The 21,870-nt window shown below is 41.2% G+C and overlaps 1 protein-coding gene and 1 pseudogene across 2 annotated transcripts in view; both read left to right on the forward strand.

Annotated features, from left to right (window-relative positions):
* The window catches only part of METAP1 (methionyl aminopeptidase 1), a 67,947-nt gene extending 53,552 nt beyond the window's left edge, over positions 1-14,395 (forward strand). For both annotated transcript variants that reach the window (XM_029234823.1, XM_029234824.1), the window contains exons 8-11: positions 588-719; positions 4,251-4,394; positions 9,270-9,335; positions 12,862-14,395. In XM_029234823.1, coding sequence (XP_029090656.1) covers positions 588-719; positions 4,251-4,394; positions 9,270-9,335; positions 12,862-13,025 — 506 coding nt within the window. In that variant the 3' untranslated portion in view covers positions 13,026-14,395. The remainder of the gene's footprint in view (positions 1-587; positions 720-4,250; positions 4,395-9,269; positions 9,336-12,861) is intronic.
* Positions 14,396-20,739: 6,344 nt separating this feature from the next.
* On the forward strand, positions 20,740-21,238 carry LOC114903061 (annotated as a pseudogene).
* The last annotated feature ends 632 nt before the right edge of the window (positions 21,239-21,870 follow it).

A 21,870-nucleotide genomic window follows, 5' to 3' on the forward strand; every position in this document is an offset into this window, starting at 1 on the left:
TGTAAGAATACTCATTTAATGTGCTTTGTAGCATACATTTAGTGTAGTTTAGTGGTGTGGTGGTAATCTGTATTTTTAAACATGGGAATAGTCACAAATCAGTGAAAGGCAAATGAGCCTTTGAAAAATAAGTGTAGAATAGTGTAAATGTTTCTATTTATTGATTCATTAGGACGAGGAAAAAGTCGTTAAAGATAACTAATGAAAGCAGTATTTCCTGTTTAATGTCAAAACGTGGCAAAGTCCTTCATTTAATGTTCTTAACTTGGGTCATTGATCTTGCATGAATGTATCCGGGGATACATTTTTCTTCTGCTGTAAACGATCTAACCACTGCTGTAAGAGTATTAAAGCCCACCGTCTGGCTTGTGCTGCGAGACCACGGACCTGTTTTCCACAGTGAGTTCATTTGCATTACAGACAAGAAGTGTCTCTTGGCCATTAAGTATGTATTCATTGGTGTCACTTGTGAATGCAGAAGTTATCTTTCTCATTAAGCTGCTTGATTCTGTCATGTTGGAGAAAGTTAACTTCAATTTTGAGATAAAAAACAAGTGTGGTCTTTATGTTTGCACATTCTTTTGCAGTGGACATCACTCTTTATCGCAATGGTTATCATGGGGACCTGAATGAGACGTTTTTTGTTGGAGACGTGGATGAGGGAGCTCGGAAACTGGTTCAGACCACGTATGAGTGCCTGATGCAAGCCATTGATGCAGGTCAGGCTCAGTGCTGGGCACCCGCTGGAGCTACTGTGTGGTGTGGGCCTTGAGTGACCTGTCACTATACTGTGCATGCCTAATCACTCCCAGCTGTGCCTCTACCCTACCTGAGTTAGCTTTGGGTTTGGCAGTAGTAGGTTTAAGGATGATTTGGGAATCCCTTGATGAGGATGGACCGGACTATTGCTTATTCCTTTGACTCTTCTATGATTTATCTTCCTTTTCTCTGGCTGATAAATGAGGAGGAATGCGTGGATACTTTTTTTTTTTTTTAACGTCTTTATTGGAATATAATTTCTTTACAATGTTGTGTTAGTTTCTGCTGTAAAACAAGGTGAATCAGCTATACATATACATATATCCCCCTATCTCCTCCCTCTTGCGTCTCCCTCCCACCCTCCCTATCCCACCCCTCTAGGTGGTCACAAAGCACCGAGCTGATCTCCCTGTGCTATGCAGCTGCTTCCCACTAGCTAGTTATTTTACATTTGGTAGTGTATATATGTCAATGCTACTCTCTCACTTCGTCCCAGCTTACCCTTCACCCTCCCCATGTCCTCAAGTCCATTCTCTATGTCTGCGTCTTTATTCCTGTCCTGCCCCTAGGTTCATCAGAACCATTGTTTTTAGATTCCATATATATATGTGTTAACATACAGTATTTGTTCTTCTCTTTCTGACTTGTGGATAGTTCTTGAGTGCAACTTTTCTCCTACTTTTTAATTATTTTGTGAAAGAATGTGTTAGATTATAAGAGAAAAATGAGTGATCTTCCTTTACATTTGTCTCTCCTTTTTTGTTTTTTAATCTCTCTTCTCCAGAGGTGTCCACTTTTTTTTTTTTTAAATAAATTTACTGATTTTTGGCTGCGTTGGGTCTTTGTTGCTGCGCGCAGGCTTTCTCTAGCTGCGGCGAGCGGGGGCTACTCTTCGTTGCAGTGCGTGAGCTTCTCATTGTGGTGGCTTCTCTTGTTGCGGAGCACGGGCTCTAGGCACACGGGCTCAGTACTTGTGGCTTGCGGGCTGTAGAGCGCAGGCTCAGTAGTTGTGGCGCACGGGCTTAGTTGCTCTGCGTCATGTGGGATCTTCCCGGACCAGGGCTTGAACCCCTGTCCCCTGCATTGGCAGGTGGATTCTTAACCTCTGCGCCACCAGGGAAGTCCCCAGAGGTGACCACTTTTAACATTTAGGATTTTTTCTCTACAGTACGTTAATACACACATAGAAACACACATAACTGTATGTATGTGTTTAGTTAGGTTAAACGGAATCATAAGATTTGCGGTATTCTATAATTTGGTACTTTTCAACCAGTAATATCTTAGAGGTCTTTCCATATTAGAATACGTACGTACCTGTATGCATAGATCTCCATTCTTTTAATGGCTGTATATTATATTCCGCAGTATAAAAATTTCTACAGCTATTCCCCTACTGGATTTTGGTGTTTTCCATATATCTTGCTATTGCAGTGAATAATATCTTTGGGTAGAGGTGTATTTCTGTGGGATTTTTCTCACATACAACAGTTCATCCAGGTTTTTTAAAATTTATGCCATATCTTGTGAGGAAAGAGAAGGAGAGTCTTGTTGCAAATGTTAACAGACTATTACAAAGGACAGTTTGAGGGCAAATAACTTTTCAGTTAAAATCCACAGCATTTCAACCTTATTGTTCAGTGTATTATCCACCCCCTACCCCCTGTTAAATAAATCTGATATATCATCAACAATGTATTGGACAGGACAGGGTTCTTAGGCAAAAATATAGGATATGATGCGGTTTTTACTAATTTAATGAAGTCAGAGGAATGAAAAATGAAAGCATGTGATTGTATATCAATATGTGAGATATTCTTTTCCTTATTTTTCACTGTTGATTATACTTAAAAACTTCGATATTCTCTGTGGTATTGTGAGATGAGGACTTTAATATTTAGTTTCTCATTTTGGAAGCTTTAGTTTTAAATCATTTTTAGGATTTCTGTGTTCAATGTTTATGTCCCTTTTGCTTCTCTGTGAGTTGATTGAAATAACCAGACAGCTGGAATGTTGTTTTACAGTGACAGAGGAATAAAAGTTGCTAAGAAACTACAAGAAACCAAAGTCTTCATTAACAGTAGACAGGAAAGAATAGAAGTTGCTTCATTCTCTGGAAAGTGCTATTAACACTTTTGTATGTATCATTCCTGCCTCTTGTTTTCCAATAATTTAGCTGCCCACCCTGGTGCAGAGCACTAGAGAGCTTGACCAGCTATGAAATTAGCCTTCTAGAATAGGGCTTCTCAGTCTACATGCTAATGGCATTTTGAGTCTGATAATTCTTTGCTGTGGGAGCCTGTCCTGCGTACTGTAGGATGCTTCGCAGCATTCCTGGTCTCTACCCACTAGAGGCCGTTTGCACCACCACTCCTCGTTGTGACAACCAGAAATGTCTCCACATATTATGAAGTGTACTTCCCTGGGACCAGAATTCCCTCTGGCTTGAGAATTAGGGGAGAAGTCTCCTCTCACCCTCCGTCATTGTTGTTGAACAGTTTCTTATGTCTTGTGCACCATGGTTAAAATTTTCCTTTCCTCCCTGCTGACTGGGGCTGATAGGACGGCTTGGATGGAAATGCAAGAAAATCATTATGCAAGTCAGCATGTTCCTCAAAAATCATTAACCTCCCGCCCCCCCCAAAAAAGTCAAGCTGGAACATGTGGTTAAGAGCAAGTAAATGTTATGAAAATGATGCCTTGAGCCGTTCACCTGGAAATTTGATTGATGGGAGAGGATGTGTTGTGCCTGCGCCTCAGGTTGGAGATGAGAGAGGCACAGTAGGGGACTGTAGGGCGTGGGAGGACCCCCAGAACCGTGGCCGGGTTCCCTAGGAGTCTCCATGCTAGGAGAGCTGTAGCAGCAATAAGAACCTCTTCTTTGGGTTTTTATTTAAACAGTGGTAAAAGTCATAAAAATTAAACGGGGCTGGAAATACACAGTGAGAAGTACCTTTCTACATCCTACTCGTAGGACCTTCTGCAGAGGCAACTATGAATAATTTGAGAACCACTTTCATGGGGATAAAGAAGCCCAGGGGAAGTAATTCTTTGAGAAATTGACCAGACTAAAACTGAGGACAAGTCAAGTTCCTTTTTGGACATTCCTTTTTCTCCTGATGCTCTTTCCTCTCTTATCTCTTCTGCTCGCTTTAATGGAAAGCACACTGACCTTAGGGAAGACGAGGAAGAGAAGTGTGTGTTCCATTCTCTTGTTTATTCAGAGAGCAAGCGGTGCCTCTCCCAACCCCTTACTGCTGCACACACCCTCTTCTTCTGCAGCAAAGGAGGAAACCCAGGTGCTGCTGGCTTGGATCTCAGCTTTGCCGTTTCCTGGCAGTATAGCCTCTTGGTGCTTCGGTTTCTCATCTTGAAAGTCTCGGAATGTAGGTGTGTAAAGCCTTCAGAAAGGTTCCTGGCATAGACAGTGATTGCTTAGTAATTATTAGTTTTTCTTTCTCTTTGTCATGAGTCTTCTCTTTTCCTTTCAGTGAAACCTGGTGTTCGATACAGAGAATTGGGAAACATTATTCAGAAGCATGCCCAAGCAAATGGATTTTCAGTTGTTCGAAGCTATTGTGGGCATGGAATCCACAAGCTTTTTCATACGGCCCCCAATGTACCCCACTATGCCAGTAAGTACTGTCCAAAGATTTGGTATTTGCTAACTATTTATTCAACAAATATTCAAACATTTAACAGGACCTACTATCTTGTATTTATTAAAGTAATCTATTAGCTGTTATAAATAGACCCCCCCAAAATGTAAACACAAGGCACATAACAGTCCACAGCATATGTGTTTGGTCACTCTGGGGGGGTGGGGTGGGACAGTTATTCTCTGACCCAGGCTCTTGTCACTTTCAACCTATAGCTTTCAAGATCACTTTGGGGGTTCCCCTCCTAGTCGTACAGATATTGGGGACAAGGGGAGAAGCACGGAGGGGTATGCTTGGGAGGTTTTAATGGGCCAGCCTGGACTTGGCATAAATCACTTACATTTACTTTTCATTGGCAGGAATTCAGTCACATGGCTACACTAACTGCAAGGGAGGTGGGGAAATGTAATCCAGCTGAGTACTCGGGAAGAGAAGGAGACTAGTAATTTTGGTGAACAGCCAGTACTCTCTGCCACGTGCATTCTGATTCCTTAAATGAAATTGGTTCAGCTGGGTTTGATTTGAGTTCTCAGTACATGTCAGCTACTGTATTCTTTGTTGGTATAGAGGGGAATTGACAAAGTACCTTTTGTTGGGCTTCCCTGGTGGCGCAGTGGTTGAGAGTCCACCTGCCAGTGCAGGGGACATAGGTTCATGCCCTGGTCTGGGAAGATCCCACATGCCGCGAAGCGGCTGGGCCCGTGAGCCATGGCCGCTGAGCCTGCGCGTCCAGAGACTGTGCTCCGCGGTGGGAGAGGTCACAACAGTGAGAGGCCTGCGTACTGCAAAAAAAAAAAAAAAGTACCTTTTCTCAAATTGAGTGCTGTCTGATAGATTAACAAAGGAAGTTTTGGGCGTTTAATGTCTTACAGAAACCTTTCTCTTGGAGTGTTAAGACATGCAGGGGTGCCTCTGTTATTTAGTGCTAGAAAGGAAAGCCGTCCACAATAAGTGACCTAAGAAGGAATTTAACAAATATGTAGGAGCCACTGCTATGTAGACACTTTCATGTACCTCCTTGTGCTTACGTTTTTCGTCATATGCAAAATAGCAGGGAATGGTACCTACCCTAGAACTGTTACTAGGATTAAGTGAGATAATGCATGTTAACTTTTAGAGTGATGGTGGTGATGATATACATTATCTCATTTGATCATCACAACTCTATGAATAATTTCTTAGCCCTATTTTATTTTATTTTATTTTGCGGTGCGTGGGCCTCTCACTGCTGTGGCCTCTCCCCTTGCGGAGCACAGGCTCCGGACGCGCAGGCTCAGCGGCCATGGCTCCCGGGCCCAGCCGCTCCGCGGCATGTGAGATCTTCCCGGACCAGGGCACGAACCTGCGTCCCCTGCATCGGCAGGCGGACCCTCAACCACTGCGCCACCAGGGAAGCCCTCTTAGCCCTGTTTTTAAAAAGCAGATTCTGTGTTTAGGGAAGTGATGTATTTATTCAAGTCCACACAAACTAGTAAATAAATGTCAGGTGTAGGATTGGTACCTAGGTTCTGTCTGGCTTTCTAGAGTCAGTCTTTCCCGTGCTGCCTAGGAAGGACTGAAGCAGTTTGGCACTGGGTCTTGTGGGAGAAATATAGATTGAGATTTTGCTTTGCTGGAGAGATGAGGAAGGGCATTCCAGGTGGTGGGGAAGCATGAATAGGTGCTTCAAGTTGAGACTGAACAGAGACAAGGTAAGCTTGGGCTGAGAATTGTGTTAGGGACTAGAAATAGGCAGTGCCAGATCGAGGATATTTGACTTCCTTTTAGGGATCTGTAGAACATTTTTTGGCAGAAGAATGGCAAGGTGAAATTGCCATTTGGGGAAGAAAAGTTAGCAGTGGTGTCTAGAATGTATTGCTGGTGTGAGTTAGCCAGGCTCGTCAGCCTGATGCACAGTTGTCGTAATCCAGATGTGAGGTGGTAAAATCTAAGACGTCAGTAGTTGTGAAGAGAAAGGGAAATGAGTGAGAAACGTCTCAACAGGAGAAGCTAGAGAAGTCACTTAAGGCACAGCATTTGACATAAATCAATAAGCATTTATCAGCAGACCACATAGTCCTTTTTATTTCAGCTGGAATTGTGCTTGAAATAAAAGCCAGCAATAGAAAATAGGTAGCCAACTTCATTCCTTCCTGGTAAGCCCTGTGATCACCTGATGTGCATTGCCTTTAACAGAATGGAAGTAGCTATTCTGATGACACTGGCGTGTGCCACACGTGTACGTGTGTGTGTTTTGTGTGTGGAGCAAGAGTGTGCAAGGGAGGGAATGCAAAAAGCACCCTTACTTGCAGAGGTAACAAACTTAGGTTTAGGTATGGACTAGATAGAGACTTTTTGTCTATCTGTCTATGTCTATTAATTTTTATTGGAGTAGAGTTGATTTACATTGTTGTGTTCCTGCTGTACAGCAAAGTGAATCAGTTATACACATACCTGTACCCACTGTTGTTCAGATCCTTTTCCCATGTAGCGCTCCCTGTGCTCTTCGGTAGAGGCCCTTAGGAGTTACCGACTTTATATCAATACACAGTAGTGTGCATGTGTCACAAAGAGAGATTATTTTTGAAGGAAATAGAATTTATAGGAGACGGAGATACAGGTCAGTGATGATGGTGTCAGCAAAATACCATACCACCCATACACAAGAGATGGCGCTTGAGTTTCATGTTAAACTCTTTAATTAGAAATAAAAATTCTGAAAAAAGAAACAAGGACCCAGGTATACTTCATTTCATCCAACTGATATGTTTTTGAAAAGTCAAGTGTTAATCGGGTTTAGATAAAACAAAATATGTGTGGTCCCTTTAGGGACGTGTTAAAGGAAGCTGCTGAGAGAGTCTCTGTACTGCAGAGGCCTTTTGAGATGTAAACGATCCCTGCTTTGGCTTGTAACTTCATATTCCTAAGCACCTGAGCACGGAACCAGGAAATTGTTGTGTAACTTCCCTCCACCTCCTTCCATGTAAGAGAAGTCCTTGTTAGATGAGAGTTTAGTGTGCTTCTTTGTCATTATGGTTCGGAAGTAAAGGTGATACTACCCTATCTTTAGAATATATATATCACGGCAATTCTGGGAGGCAGACGGTAGAGCAGGTACACACTTTTGGAAAAGCACTCAGCAGTAGTACCTGCTATAGTGTAGTCCCTAGACGATGTATGTTTGTTTGAGTGAGCCTTGTTGAGAAGCTGAAACCATGAGTCAGGGTTAGCTGGGAGTTGTAACTTCTACAACAATGAATCAATGGCAGAAACAGGAGTGGAACTTGGATTCTCTGTATTGCGCTGTCCAGTGTATATGAAGCACATATGTAATATTAAGATTTCTAGTGGTCATATTGAAAAAGTAAAAAGAGACAGATGGAGTTAATTTTATATTTTATTTAATCCATTACATTAAAAATATTAGCATTTCAACATTTAATCAATGTAAAAAAAACATTGCGATATATTACATGCTTTTTTTGTCTTTGAAATAGGCATATTTTTACATGTACATTCTGACTTGCCATTTTTCAAGTGCCTAGCTTCATGCACCCAGTTGCTGCCTTACTGGACAGCACAGCTATCAATTCCTTTATCCTTTTTTCTTTCCATGACACCACACTGACTCTCTTTGACATTTTCTGTTTGATATCCCCAAGGGAATATGACCAAGTCTATATATGTAGTAAATTGCATGTCATTTGGAGAGAAAGTTCATGAAATTAGAAATAAAAAGATTATTTTTGCCCCTCAGAGTTTTATAATAATTTAGAAACTCCTGATTTGGAATCTGTAGAATAAGTGTATTTTGGCAATACCTAAGATAGCGGAAAGCAGCGTGATAGCTATTAACAAGGAAGGCGTGCAGGAGTGTAAACGTGCGGGTGAGAGGTTAGACCATACCTAGGCAGAGCAGCTTGAGCAGACACATGGGTTGCCATCCAGAAGAACCGCAGCCTTACGCAGAAAACCCCTGAAAGCCGGTGCTTTCGCCACCTGGTGGTCAGGCAGCGCAAGTGCAGTCACCTGTTTACCGATGCTCTTAGCAGTTTTTGGTTTTTATTGACAGTTTGAACTTTAAACTGATTCTCCATTTTCGTCTGAGATTGTCTAAAAAGGCCTATCCCTGTTTAAAATTTTTGGCCTTCTTGGGGAGATGGCACGCCTGGGCACTGATAGTTGAGTTTCTCACAATGATCCTGAAAAATACTTTTGTATTGGTGAACTTGGACAAAAAGCCTTTGGAGGGAGAAATGGAATTTTTGTTTCCAATAGAAAGGAATAATCGTGTCAGCATTAAAGAAAAGTAGGTTAGTGTGCGGGGCTTTGTCCCCCTCCGAAGATAAGACAATTTACAAAACTTTTTAAAAATGGTGCAGTTGTTTCTCTGGGCTGTGCCCCCATCTCCACCCGCATCCACACCCCTACACGCACCCAAGAGGTAGGAGGCTTCTGGTGGAATTCGAAATGTCTTCTTCTTTAAAGCGTCATATCTCCATGAGTGTGGCGCTTTGCTGGGTTGCATGGTTGCAATTCTAACCCTGCTATAACATAAATGGGGGCACTTTCCCTTTTATAGAAGTGATAACCACATGTGAGATCCAGCCTAGGGCATCTCTGTATTTTCCTAGAGAAGACGTAAACAAAATGACATATGCCTAGGACAGTATCTGCCCCAGAGTAGGCGGTTTTCAGTAAAATCCCTGTTTGTTGAATGATCTGCTTTAAGCAAGGGGAATCAGGAGAGGAGAAAGTCATTAATTTAAGAATCACTCATGAGAATATAAGTTGTGTACTTTTCCCAGGGAGCTGCTTAACGATATGCTGTAGGTTTTTGCTGTGTTCTGAGATTTTTTTCTTTAATTTCAGAAAATAAAGCAGTTGGAGTGATGAAGGCCGGCCACGTATTTACAATTGAGCCAATGATTTGTGAAGGTGAGAAAAAAGGGATGCTGTAACATTCTTTCATTGAAGTTTTATTTACTTTCGGTTACTCGTGATCAGATTAGTAGTCTGCTCTACTTTCTTTTTGCTTCATTTCCACTCCCCATCCTATCTCTAACTTGATTCAGTATCATGTTAGAGAACTGAAAATTGTAAGGGTTGGCAAGAAAGCAATACCTTCTCCACGGTAATTTGCCTGCTGTCAGTAGATGCTGAAGTACTTGAATCCTGGTCCCTTTTCATAAAGATCCTGTCAAAGGGTGCATTGTAATAATTAGGTGCCTCCATCAAACCTGTGTAGAAATTCTTTCTTGTCTTGATGGGGGTGAGGAAGAGGAGGAAAAAAGAAGTTAGAGCTATTTGGTTTCTTTTTTTTTGTCTTTTTGTTTTTTTAATTAATTAATTTTTATTTATTTATTTTTTGGCTGCATTGGGCCTTCGTTGCGGTGAGTGGGCTTCTCGTTGTGGTGGCTTCTCTTGTTGCAGAGCACGGGCTCTAGGCACGCAGGCTCAGTAGTTGTGGCTCACGGGCTCTAGAGCACAGGCTCAGTAGTTGTGGTGCACGGGCTTAGTTGCTCCGCGGCATGTGGGATCTTCCTGGACCAGGGCTCAAACCTGTGTCCCCTGCATTGGCGGGCGGATTCTTAACCACTGCGCCACCAGGGAAGTCCGAGCTATTCGTTTTGCGGCAGAGTTATATAATTTAATTCTCCACAACTTATGAGGTAGGTGCTATCCCCATTATACAGGAGAGGAAACTGATTTTTGAAGAGGTTAAGTAACTTGCCCAAAGTCACTTAGCTAGTTATGTGGCAGAATTTGTGGGACTCTAAACTCATGAGCCATTCTGCCGCTTGAGGGTCTGCACTCATATCGTCAGGTGGTGTCATACAACTACTGTGGAAAAAGCACAGCATAGACACGCTTAGCGCTGGCAGTTCTATGTCCTCGCTGTTGTTGGTCACTGTGACAGGCACATGGCAGTGATGGTTGGTGTCACGATTGGAGCTCCCCACTGAGGCTGTCAGTAATAACTGGGGCCTCCTTCATGAGGCCTTCACCTTTGCTTTCTGCCAGTTCTTCGCTGAGATTGGGGGATGCAGAGTGGGGCAACAGTAGTAGGGCTCTTGTGTCCTGGTCCCTGTGTTAAAGGATGCGTCCCCTTGGGATCCTTCCAGTCTTTTTTATAACCTAATCTTCGGAGTGATATCCCATCACTTCTATCAGATTTTCTTCCTTAGAAGTGAGTCACTAAATCCAGCCCACACTCAAGGGGAGAGGAGCATTGGAGGTTGTTTTAGAGGCTGCCTTCTTAACCTGGTCCTTTGTTCCCTTTTCTGTAAAATGGACGTTACAATCTTTATCCTGCTGAATCCCCAGGGCTGCTGTAAGAATTAAGTGAGATGATTTGTATTAATGCAAAGTACCTTTAAAGGGCTGTACAAGTGTAAGGTATTGTTTTGTCATTCCCTGGAATAAGAATAATGATCATATGTAACCAATTGCAAGAGCATTGAGTATATTAGCAGAGAAAGGCAAGACAGTGAGAGGAAAGTGTCATTTTGGTTACATACCTATTTCCATTAACTGGCACTTAGCTGGTGAGACATGAAGTGGTATTTCCGGGAGTAAGCAAATAACACAGTGTTGAGCTGGTTCAGACAATCGTCAGATTATAACAAATATACCTCAGTGTAACTCAGCTAGGTTAAATCCCAGCTTCTTAGTGGAAGGTCTCTAATCCAAAGAAGAATTTGAATTTCCTTAGAATAGTAGTCTAATATATTTAACTTGACATTAGTAAAGGATCTGTTTTAGCAGATGACAATAAAATTAAAGATGTATTTATGTCGGGCTTCCCTGGTGGTGCAGTGGTTGAGAATCCGCCTGCCAATGCAGGGGGCATGGGTTTGAGCCCTGCTCTGGGAAGATCCCACATGCTGTGGAGCAACTAAGCCCGTGCACCACAACTACTGAGCCCGCGCGCTGCATCTACTGAAGCCCGTGTGCTCTAGAGCCCATGCTTCGCAACAAGAGAAGCCACTGCAATGAGAAGCCTGCGCACCACAACGAAGAGTAGCCCCCGCTCGCCGCAACTAGAGAAAGCCCGCGCACAGCAACGAAGACCCAACGCAGCCCCAAAATAAATAAATAAATAAATTTATTAAAAAACCCCGATGTATTATGTCTTAAATCCGTTTGTGAAAAGATCATTCATTACATTGAGAAATATCTGTTTACTCATCTTTAGATGGTTGACAAAGCATGAGTTGACTTTCTTTAAGCTACCTCATATTTCCTTTTTAGACTGGGGTTTAATATTGCAAAAGTAGGTAACTTCACTGCAGACTTTGTACTCTGGGATGTGCTTGAGGCAGTAAGACCTAATCTTTGGTAAAGATTACTCAAAATGGGAATTCCCTGGCGGTCCAGTGGTTAGGACTCAGCGCTTTCACTGCCGTGGGCCTGGGTTCCATCCCTGGTCAGGGAACTAAGGTCCTACAAGCTGCAAAGTGTGGGCCCCCCACCCCCAAGGCAAAAAAGATTACTCAGAATGAAGAATATTGATTTTTTTTTTTTTACATCTAATTTGGAGATAAGAAAGTCTCTAAACACATTTTTATAGTAGTATCTGGAATTGCAGAACTTTGTCGTTCCACTGTTGCCTCTCCTCCCCTGCCCCACTCTTCCCCCCATTCTCTTTTTCCTGTGTTGTCTCCCAGCTCTTTTCATTGTCCCTTCGTTTCCTTTCTAACCCTCTCTCTAACCCATTCTCCCTCATCATAATTTTTTTTTTTTTTTGGCCACACTGCACAGCTTGCAGGATCTCAGTTTCTCGACCAGGGATTGAACCTGGGCCACAGCAGTGAAAGCCTGGAATCCTAACCACCAGGCCACCAGGGAACTCCCAATAATTTTAAAATTTTCTCACCAGTCTCTCTTTTTTTCTGCCCTCTTTCTGGTTACAGGGGTGTGGCCTATAAAAATTTCAGAGTATAATCTGTTCTCACCATCTTTGTGCCTGCCATTTAAAAATTATATCAGGAATTAAATGCTATGATAAAAGTATAAGAAGTTACTCTATTTCCTTCACAATATACATCGGCTATAGTTCAGTCAGTTTCCAAAGTTATACCAGGAGAGAGCTAAATTCATTAATTCAGTTTCTTACTTGTAGTTCTATGATGAGTGGTTATCAGTTATGTTTCTGAAAATGAAACTGAGTGCCTTTATTTTGGAAATACCAACTTGATTTAATATTTGCGAAGTATACAAAATGTGAAGTTTTAAAATTTAAACACTGTTCTTACTTTGTTGGACTAAAGACCAAAATGAAATAGAAAAGGCTTTAGCTTAAACAGCTGAAGTGTAAATAGGAATCTTAATAGTGAATTTTAAAATTAGTTTTCTGAGATATCCAAGGATATAGGAGTACAGGCCAGTACACTTGCCTAGAGAGTTTATTAAGAAAACAAGCTGAGTGATAGAATTAAGAACTGGTGTTTGTTTGTTTAAGGCGGATGGCAGGATGAAACCTGGCCGGATGGCTGGACAGCAGTGACGAGAGATGGGAAACGGTCTGCCCAGTTCGAGCACACCCTGCTGGTCACGGACACTGGCTGCGAAATCCTAACCCGGCGACTCGATAGCGCGCGGCCTCACTTCATGTCCCAATTTTAATTTCTCCCGAGATGGCACATCTCAGTGATACCTTCTGGCTGTACTCGGCGTTTTATTGAGAGTACAGGATGGAAGAGGACATTTTTTATAACTTGTTTTGTTTCGACTATAGATAAGGAAGGACTACAGCATTTGATGTGTGTCCTCAAGAACTTGTCTTGGGTCTGAAAAAGCCAAGAAGAATAAAGGAAGCTTTCTCAACTCCTTTCAATGCTCCCCTCTCCCCACACAAAAAAATCTCTGCACCCCTGTTTTCTCATTTGCCCTTTGAGCACTTTTACTTAAACCTGCTTCTAGTTGCTTTTATCACTGCCACAACCGGGCCTTCAGAGCCACCTGCTTTCGAGGTGAATGTTGGAGATGAGAATCCCTGAAACTTTAGCAACATATTTTGCTCCCGATTTTTTTTTTAATTATATATGTATGGAAATATATACGTATACATTTTAAATTCCATATATGTAATTACCAAACACTATGTGACCTGGGGTTTGTGTTGATTCTGACAGGGTTCTATGCTGTCGTAAATGGACCCATCATTTGCAGTGATTTAATTCCCGGCTGGGAATTGGCCTCCCTCCTCCCCTGCTAATTTACCCTCGTAATTGTGTGTAAGGAAGCACTCGGTCAGTGAGACTTTCCAGTGTGGACTCTGTGTGCGTGAATGGCTATGGCAAAATTCACTTTGGAAAAAGATGATCAGGTTTTAAAAAATCTAGTTTATGGCAAAAATAGCCACGCACCAAGCGGAAGCTGGCTGTTGCAGAGAATGGGATTTTTGTAATACGTTGCTATTTCAGACCTCTGTTTGGTCATAATGGTAGGAAAAACGCTCCCTTCTCTCTTATTTCAAAGGCATACCTTGGAGATATTCAGAGAAGGGTGGAGGCTGCACTGTGGAGGTTGATGGGGAAAGACAGTTCTGAAATCTCTCCAGCAGTGAGCAGAGTCTGGAAATTCTAATGTTTAATAAACCTGGTGGGGATGAGAAAGGAACTTCTTTGAAATTGGACTGTTGCCTTGCAGGGATGCAGCTGTCCTTGGTGTGCTACCACAATTCTCCTTTACATAGTTGGGAACCTCATTAGAAATGACCTCAGCTGCCCAACATCTGTGTTTCTTTCAGTAGTTCAGTCCAAATGGGAGTGCATCCAGTGAAGACATATCAGATCAAGGTCATTGTCATTAGAGAGTACTTGATTACTAGGTATCTGGTAAGTTTATTCTAAGATAATTCGATACCACTGACATGTTACATTTGTATGAGAACATCTTTCCCGGAGTGCCTCAGACCTTTATTGCTTTAAAGGAATTATAATGTTTTCATTACTTTTATTATTTTAATGATTTAGTAAAGTGGCTGAATCTGGTATGTGTGTGAAGTTTTTTATCAAACTGTAATATTTGTGAATGGAATGCCTTGCAATATGAATGTTAATATAATGTGTAAAGGGAGATTAAAAAGTTTGAATGACTACCCCACCACGTAGTTGTTAACTTTGCTGTATCTGTTGGGGATTTCAGAAGGAAGTGGTGGGAATGGGGAGGCTAATATCATAATCTAAAATAAAATTTGAGTAAAAATACTTTTTTAAGTTGAATGTCTATATACAAATCCCAGTACTGTGTTTAGTTCAGCAGTCTACCAGCAGTATTTGAAATGCAACCATATTTCTGAGATAGTTTAAGGTGGGGATTGCTGCATATGTGAGGCAGCATTTTATGTACTGATAGTGGAATTAACAATGTGGGCTTACTCAGTGTCTACTATTAGAAAATAAGCTCAAAGAAAAAAAGTCTTGGTGGGTAGTTTTTTGTTGTTGCTGTTAAAAGATAACCACCACACTGGTGATGATGCTTTTCTCGGTTTGGGAGATTTTAAAACAATATGTCCTCTAGTCTAATTGTATATGTCTGATTACAAATGTTTGTTTAGTAGGTTTAGATGAGAAAACATCTAGGGTAGTTTCATCATTCTGCCAACTTCTCAAAAATGTCAGTGTGTTAACTTTTTATTTTTTGTATTAACTTTAAAATAATCCTTTTTTTCCCCTGACAGTCCTTCATCCCCCTTGGAATTATAATTTAGAAGGGAAAGGTGTTTGCCTTTTATTTTCATTTTATGTCTTTTGCTGGTAAAATGTATAAAGGTACATTAGAACCCGTTCACCAACACCTTTATATTACTTGCCATCCACATGTCTAAATTAACAGGAAGAGGGTGTTTAGGAATTTGCCATCTTAGCTTGATTCCTCAGTTTGTCCTGTCACCACTTCTGGCTTTTCATTGAGTTTGGTTAAATTTGAGAGTGGGATGCTCCAGTTTGCTAAAGCCCCCAAATGCACCCTCCTGGTATCTGTAAGCTATTTCTGTCCTACCCACCCACCCCCCGTTTTTTCTTTTTTTTACTTCCAGCTTTTAATTTTGAAAATTTCAAATTTACAGAAAAGTTGATGGTACAGTGAAATAACCATATATCCTTTGCCTGTATTCAGCAATTGTTATTGCATCACATCTCTCTATATAAAAAGCATTTTTCTTTTGAGAGAAATGGCATTGTCGTACTTCACCTGCTACTGTTGCAGTGTGTCTCTCTTAAAACATAAGGACATTTCCTACACAATCATAATAGTCTTGTCACACCCAAGGAATTGATTATTCATAGAGTTATCTGATGTATAGTACACATTCAAACCTGAGGCTCAGTTTCCCCCCAAGTGTACTTTAAAGCGTTTGTCTTGTTTAAAATGCAGAATCCAAACCCATGGCATTTGGTTGTCATCTGTAGGTTTTTTTAAACTCTAGAACAATCCTTCCACCTTTTTTTATCTTTTATGAAACTGACTTGAAAAAGCAGGCCAGTTAGCTTGTAGAATTCTGTGCTTCCCTGATTGTTCCTCATGAGTAGGTTCAGGATAAATGTTTTGGCAGAAGACTCCATAGATGGCATGTGGTGTGTCCCATTCATCGCATCGCATCACATCATATCACATCACAAGGCACATACTGTTATTGTCACGTTATTGCCAATATATGTTTGCTCACTAGGTTTCTTTCAGATTTTCTATTTTAAGATCCCTTTCTTAAGCAAATAATTTGGGAGGAGATACTTGGAGACCATTTGGATATCCTGTTCACTTAATGATTTTAGCATTCATTAATAATCCTTGCCGGAATCCATTATTTTGTTACATTGGTGGCTGCAAATAGGGACTTTCTAAATCTAGCATTCTGTCTGCATTTATTGGCTGGCATTCTTTTACTAAAGAAGCACTTTTTTGAGTATCAGTGTGGGCTCGTTGTTTTTAAAAATTCAATTAGTTACTCTAAATGGTCTGTATTTGGCCAGTGGAAGCACCTTTAAGCTTATTTATGGGTCATTTTGATCTGTGTCTATTAGTCTTTGAGCACCTTCTTGCTTTTTGCCATATCAAGATGTTCTAGATTTATCATACACTTTTCCTGCCCCAGCCTGGGAATTGGCTTCTTCTCCAAGGAGCCCTAGTTTCTTTTCATGGGGAATGGTATTTGGAAATCAAGATCTGGGTGCTGCTGGGGTGTCATTGCTCCTAGGGCCGTTCAGGGAACAGAGCCAGCAAATGCATTTTTCATAAATCATGAATTCATTCTGATACTTTGATTTCAAATTTAACACTAATCTTCCTCACCCTTCCCTGTTCCATATTTGTATCTTCCTTATCCCATGGTGAGAACTTTGGTTCTGAACAACATTAATATTTACTTATTTGCTTGATTCTACATGACATGTAAAATTATTTTAGAATTACTATACCAAAATCACTACCAAAAATTTAAGTGTAAAAGTTGTGATTGTTCTTATTCTTGGAACATATTTCACTAAGGGGGTACAGAGTATTGGTTTAAAAGCTATTTGAAGTAATTAATTTTGATCCTGCAGTATTCTAAATTTCATAAACCATGAAGTTACTTTTCAACAGTAAATGCAGTGAATCTTGGGGGCAAAGCATGCTATACAGGTGGGGAAGATTTCTTTAGCGGTCTGGGAGTTAGAAATACTGGAATCAATTGAGATAGTGTGATATGATTCTGTCTACATTTGATGGTGTGTGGCTTCTACCAAGTTCTCTAGCTACCAGAGGAGCAAATTATACCACTTGTAATGTGGATGTATGGCCTGTTTTCAGTATAGAGTAGGAAAAAACATCTGGACATTGTTTTAGGAACAGATTGTTTCACAACGTAGGCTGCATTGTGCTGATATTCTAAAAGTTATTAATGTGTTTTGCTTCATTTAAAAAATGAACATCGAAAGGAAGGCAGCACAGGTTCCATGCATCGAAATTCTGTGGTCCCACTGTGTTTGAACTCACAAGCAGCCTTTGGTGGCAGCCTCCTTCCTTACCTCTTTTTCCTTTTGCTGCTAAGTATGAAAAAGAAAAACAGTGGTTTGCATTTGGTTATTTTGCAAAAAAAAAGCCAGGAGTCAGGTGGCCGTGGCTACCTGTTACCTGCTGCTTTTCATTTTGGGGACTGTGGTGAGGAACAACAGAACTGTCTGTATATGGTAATTATGTGATTACATTCAAACGTGTCAACACTGGTTTATCTCACTAAAATGTGCCCCAAAGTCAATATGCGGAGCACTCAAGAAGGGCTTCCTGGAAAGATTTTCACTTACCACTGATGTTTGTTGGAGTTCAAAGTATTTTAATAATTTTTCTTGTGAATGTCCAGCCTTTTTACTATTGCGAAGCTTTGAGTAGAATAATTGCTTCCATCTCCTGGGTGCTTGGCCCTTTTACTATTACTCAAGCCTCCTCATTCAACTCCCAACAACAAACACATGACAAACTTGCAGGCACATTTGCACTGTGGTGTCATGAGACGATCACGAGATCAACAATCAGGACACTAGGGCTCTGAGTTCTCTGATTTTTGCGATACGCGGGCCTCTCACTGTTGTGGCCTCTCCCGTTGCGGAGCACAGGCTCCGGACGCGCAGGCTCAGCGGCCATGGCTCACAGGCCCAGCCGCTCCGCGGCACGTGGGATCTTCCCGGACCGGGGCACGAACCCGTGTCCCCTGCATCGGCAGGCGGACTCCCAACCACTGCGCCACCAGGGAAGCCCAGTTCTCTGATTTTTTAAACTAGCTGAATGGCTTGGACAAATCACCGTATTTCTCTATGGAGGTATCCTATTTGTGTAATGACGCCACAACTTAGCAACTGTTTTATTCTATATATAATGTGACTATAAAGCGAATTTGCGTTATTTCAGTACTTGGGTCAGACATCAACAGAAAATTCAGAATAGAATTTTTCAAGCTTTACCAGTAAATCTGAGCCCTGGGTGATTCTGAGAAAACAAAATAGCCAAGGATAAGAACATTTAATATTAAGATGTAGATTTAAGAAAGAGAACAACAGGTATTTTAAAGCAAATTTCCACTGTTTTATCTTGTTTAACATATCTAGATATTTTTGGTAGTCAGGAATATTTCAGTCCACGTCTAAACTCTGGGTAGTTCTGTGGTGGATTAGCACTCCTTACCTGAAGGGAGCATGTACATGTTACCTCTCAATGAATTGTTACGATGTCCAGTTTGATAAAAATCAATCTGCTTAAAAGCCCATCCCACTTGCTCTGTTCCTATAAAGTTCCACCAAAAGAAGTTTGTATAATGCAGGACTTTGTATGTACCGGTTCACTGTGCTGGTTTACTTCCTAGTTGTTTCTTTAAAGATATGATTTCCTTGGTATAGTTCTATGTACTTATTATCTAAGTAACTGTTTAAATATACTTAATGTTTTCCAAATGTGTTTTCTGTCTGTTTTTTCTGCAGGGTATTTGCTGACAGAGAATCTGATCTTGCATGTTAATTGAAACAAAATTGGCTGAGTGCAAAGTTGGTTTTTCCTGGGTCACAAAGTATCTCTAGGCCCAAAGAACTGTCAGTTACTTTAGGACTTTGATCATCAACCTACTTGGGAGATTGGTAGCCATGCAGAAAATGTTCTGAAGCATCTGTGCATGTAAAAATATGTTCCCTGTTTCCCAGATCAACAAAACATTTTGAGAATCATGAGCTACACTTAATTTTGCTTTGAAATGGGATAAATGGAAGTAGCATTGTGATTATCTTTCGGAGCTGTATTTGTTTAAGCTGTACACACATTAACTGGCTCCACTGTAACAAAGTTTGGAAATAATGCAGTTTTTTCCCTCATCTCAATAACCTCATCATTCCACAGGTTCTACCTTATGTTAGTTCTCTGTGCATGTAGTAAAGAACTCATTCCAAGTCAGACGTGGAATTCCAAGTCAGCCTGTATATGGACTATCTTTCTACAGCAAACATCACTAGGTGGGTTAAATAGAAAGCAGAATAGCCCAACATGCTGAAAATGGAAAAGCAGGAAAGATTTGAAAAATGCCAAGTATACCAGCATTTTCAATGAAAAACAAAAAGCTGTTAAAAGATACATCCTAATATTGTAAAATTTTGGATCCTTAAAAATTTTTTTGACTAACTTTCATGAAATATACAGCAGAGGTTAGCGACTTGTGTTAAAATTATATACCTTTTATCCAAGAAAGCAGTTTAAACGTAACTTCAAAAAATTCCCGACAATACTTCTAAGGTGGTAGAGTCCTCATTTTGGACGACCAGGATAGATTTGCTGACATGCACATAGTGAATGTTTTTTAGCCCTATGTTGTGTATGTTCTTCCAAAAAATATTTGGTTTCGCAATATACATAACAACTTAGATGCCATCCAAGAGGATGTATTAAAAGTATCTTAACAAGAAATACTTTATACCTATAGTTCCATGTTCCAAGAATCTTTATATTAAAGATCTTGTAAAATTGATTCTTAATACTGGTTCTTTGAAAGAGACAGCTGTACTTTCAGCCAGGAAATGCTCATACTTGTTAAACTGAATTAGCTGGCTCAAGACTATGTACATGACTGTGACAGAAAAGTAAACTCCCTAATTGGCCAGCTACAAGAATTGGAGTTACATTATTTTACTATCTTAAAATTATTTTCTCATTATTGGAGAACATAATGTTTGCCATTCTCATTCAAGTATAACTCATGTATGAGAAGAAAAATAAAGGTGAAAAAAAAACAAAAAAAATTATTAGTTCTCCTCCATTATTACCCTATATACCCATTCTGTTACTGCAGTCGCTTAAGGCAATAATATACTTTGTTCCTGGAAGGCTGAGCTAAAACAAATCAGATTAAAGCACACTTCCTACAGCTAGGGTAGAAGCTATTTTTATTCTGTTCTTCCAGTTCACCCAGAACAATAGGTTGGAGCCATCTGGGCCCCGACTGGGTCTCCACCCCTCTAGGTAAAATGAGAGAAGCTAGGTCATACTGCCTAGTCCTTCAAATGCACCAGAGATCCAAAAAAGAAGTCCTGACCATAACTGCCACTTTTCCGGTTTTCAGTCAACTAAATATTGCTCTCTCAGAAACACAAACTTTGGGAGTAATTAAGCTACATCAGTCAAAAGAATTAAAACAAGAAAAAGCACATGGTTTCAATCCAACCAAAAGATATGTATATGCATGGCATATCTGATGTCCTGACACAAAAACAGTCTAAACTATGCTATGATGTAGAAAGAAGAAAAAGGCACATAGTAGGCGGGGCGCCGTTCACACGAGAGTCGGTTGGTTCCTGTATCCCTGTCCCCGCCTTCCCTCGCCGTCATGTCGACATTCCTGGTGAACACCAACGTGCCCCGCGCCTCTGTGCCGGACGGGCTCCTCTCCGATCTCACCCAGCAGCTGGCGCAGGCAGTCCACGGGCAAGCCGGCGCTGTACATCGCGGTGCACGTGGTCCCGGACCAGCTCCTGGCTTTCGGGGGCTCCAGCGAGCCGTGCGCGCTCTGCAGCCTGCACAGCATCGGCAAGATCGGCGGCGCGCAGAACCGTTCCGACAGCAAGCTGCTGTGACGCCTGCGCGTCAGCGCGGGCAGGCTCTACATCAACTACTACGACACGAACGCGGCCAACGTGGGCTGGAACGGCTCCACCTTCGTCTGCACGTCGCGCTCTGGAGTCCCCTGCCCCAGGCCCGCAGCCCGCACGCGGTTTTCTGCCCGCCCCGCCCCCAGCAACCCCACCTCCCGGGACGGAGAAATAAACGGGGAGACCGGGAGGCGGGGGGAAGCACAGAATAGTGTTAATAGCATTCCTTCATGTTAAAGTATATGTATAAATGCTATTATATTCATAGAAACTTCTGGGAAGATACATAAACTGAATAGTGGTCACCTATTTTTTGGGGGGAGAGGGAAGTGTAGCTTTTCTTATGCAATTTTCTCTACTATTTGAATGTTCTAACTCTTGGATGTATTGCCTTCATGTATTTATTTTTGTGTTAACGGATCACCTGGATGGTAAGACTATGCATCATTTTCGTTTGCTTCTTTATTCTGCTCAGGGTAAAGAAACCTAAATGTTACTTAACAGCACCAGGAAAAGACTGATAGATTTGACTATACTAAAATAAAAATTAAGAAATATAAAATATATTAATATAAAACTTACAAAGGATTGGCATCTAGAATAAAGAACCCCTAAAAATTACTCAGAAAAAGAGAAGTAATCCAACAGAAAAATGGGCAAAGGATGTGAACAGATGCCTCACAAAAAAGGAAATACAAATGGCCAAAAGAATGAAAGACTTGGGACTTCCCTGGCGGTCCAGTGGTTAAGACTCTGCACTCCCAATGCAGGGGGCTCAGGTTCCACCCCTGGTCAGGGAACTAAGATCCCACCATGCTGTGTGCCACGGCCAAAAAAAAAAAAGACTTTAGTCATTAAGGGAAAGGCAA

The sequence above is a fragment of the Monodon monoceros genome, unplaced genomic scaffold, assembly GCF_005190385.1.
Source record: "Monodon monoceros isolate NGI ecotype Baffin Bay Population unplaced genomic scaffold, NGI_Narwhal_1 Super_Scaffold_20, whole genome shotgun sequence".
NCBI lineage: Eukaryota > Metazoa > Chordata > Mammalia > Artiodactyla > Monodontidae > Monodon > Monodon monoceros.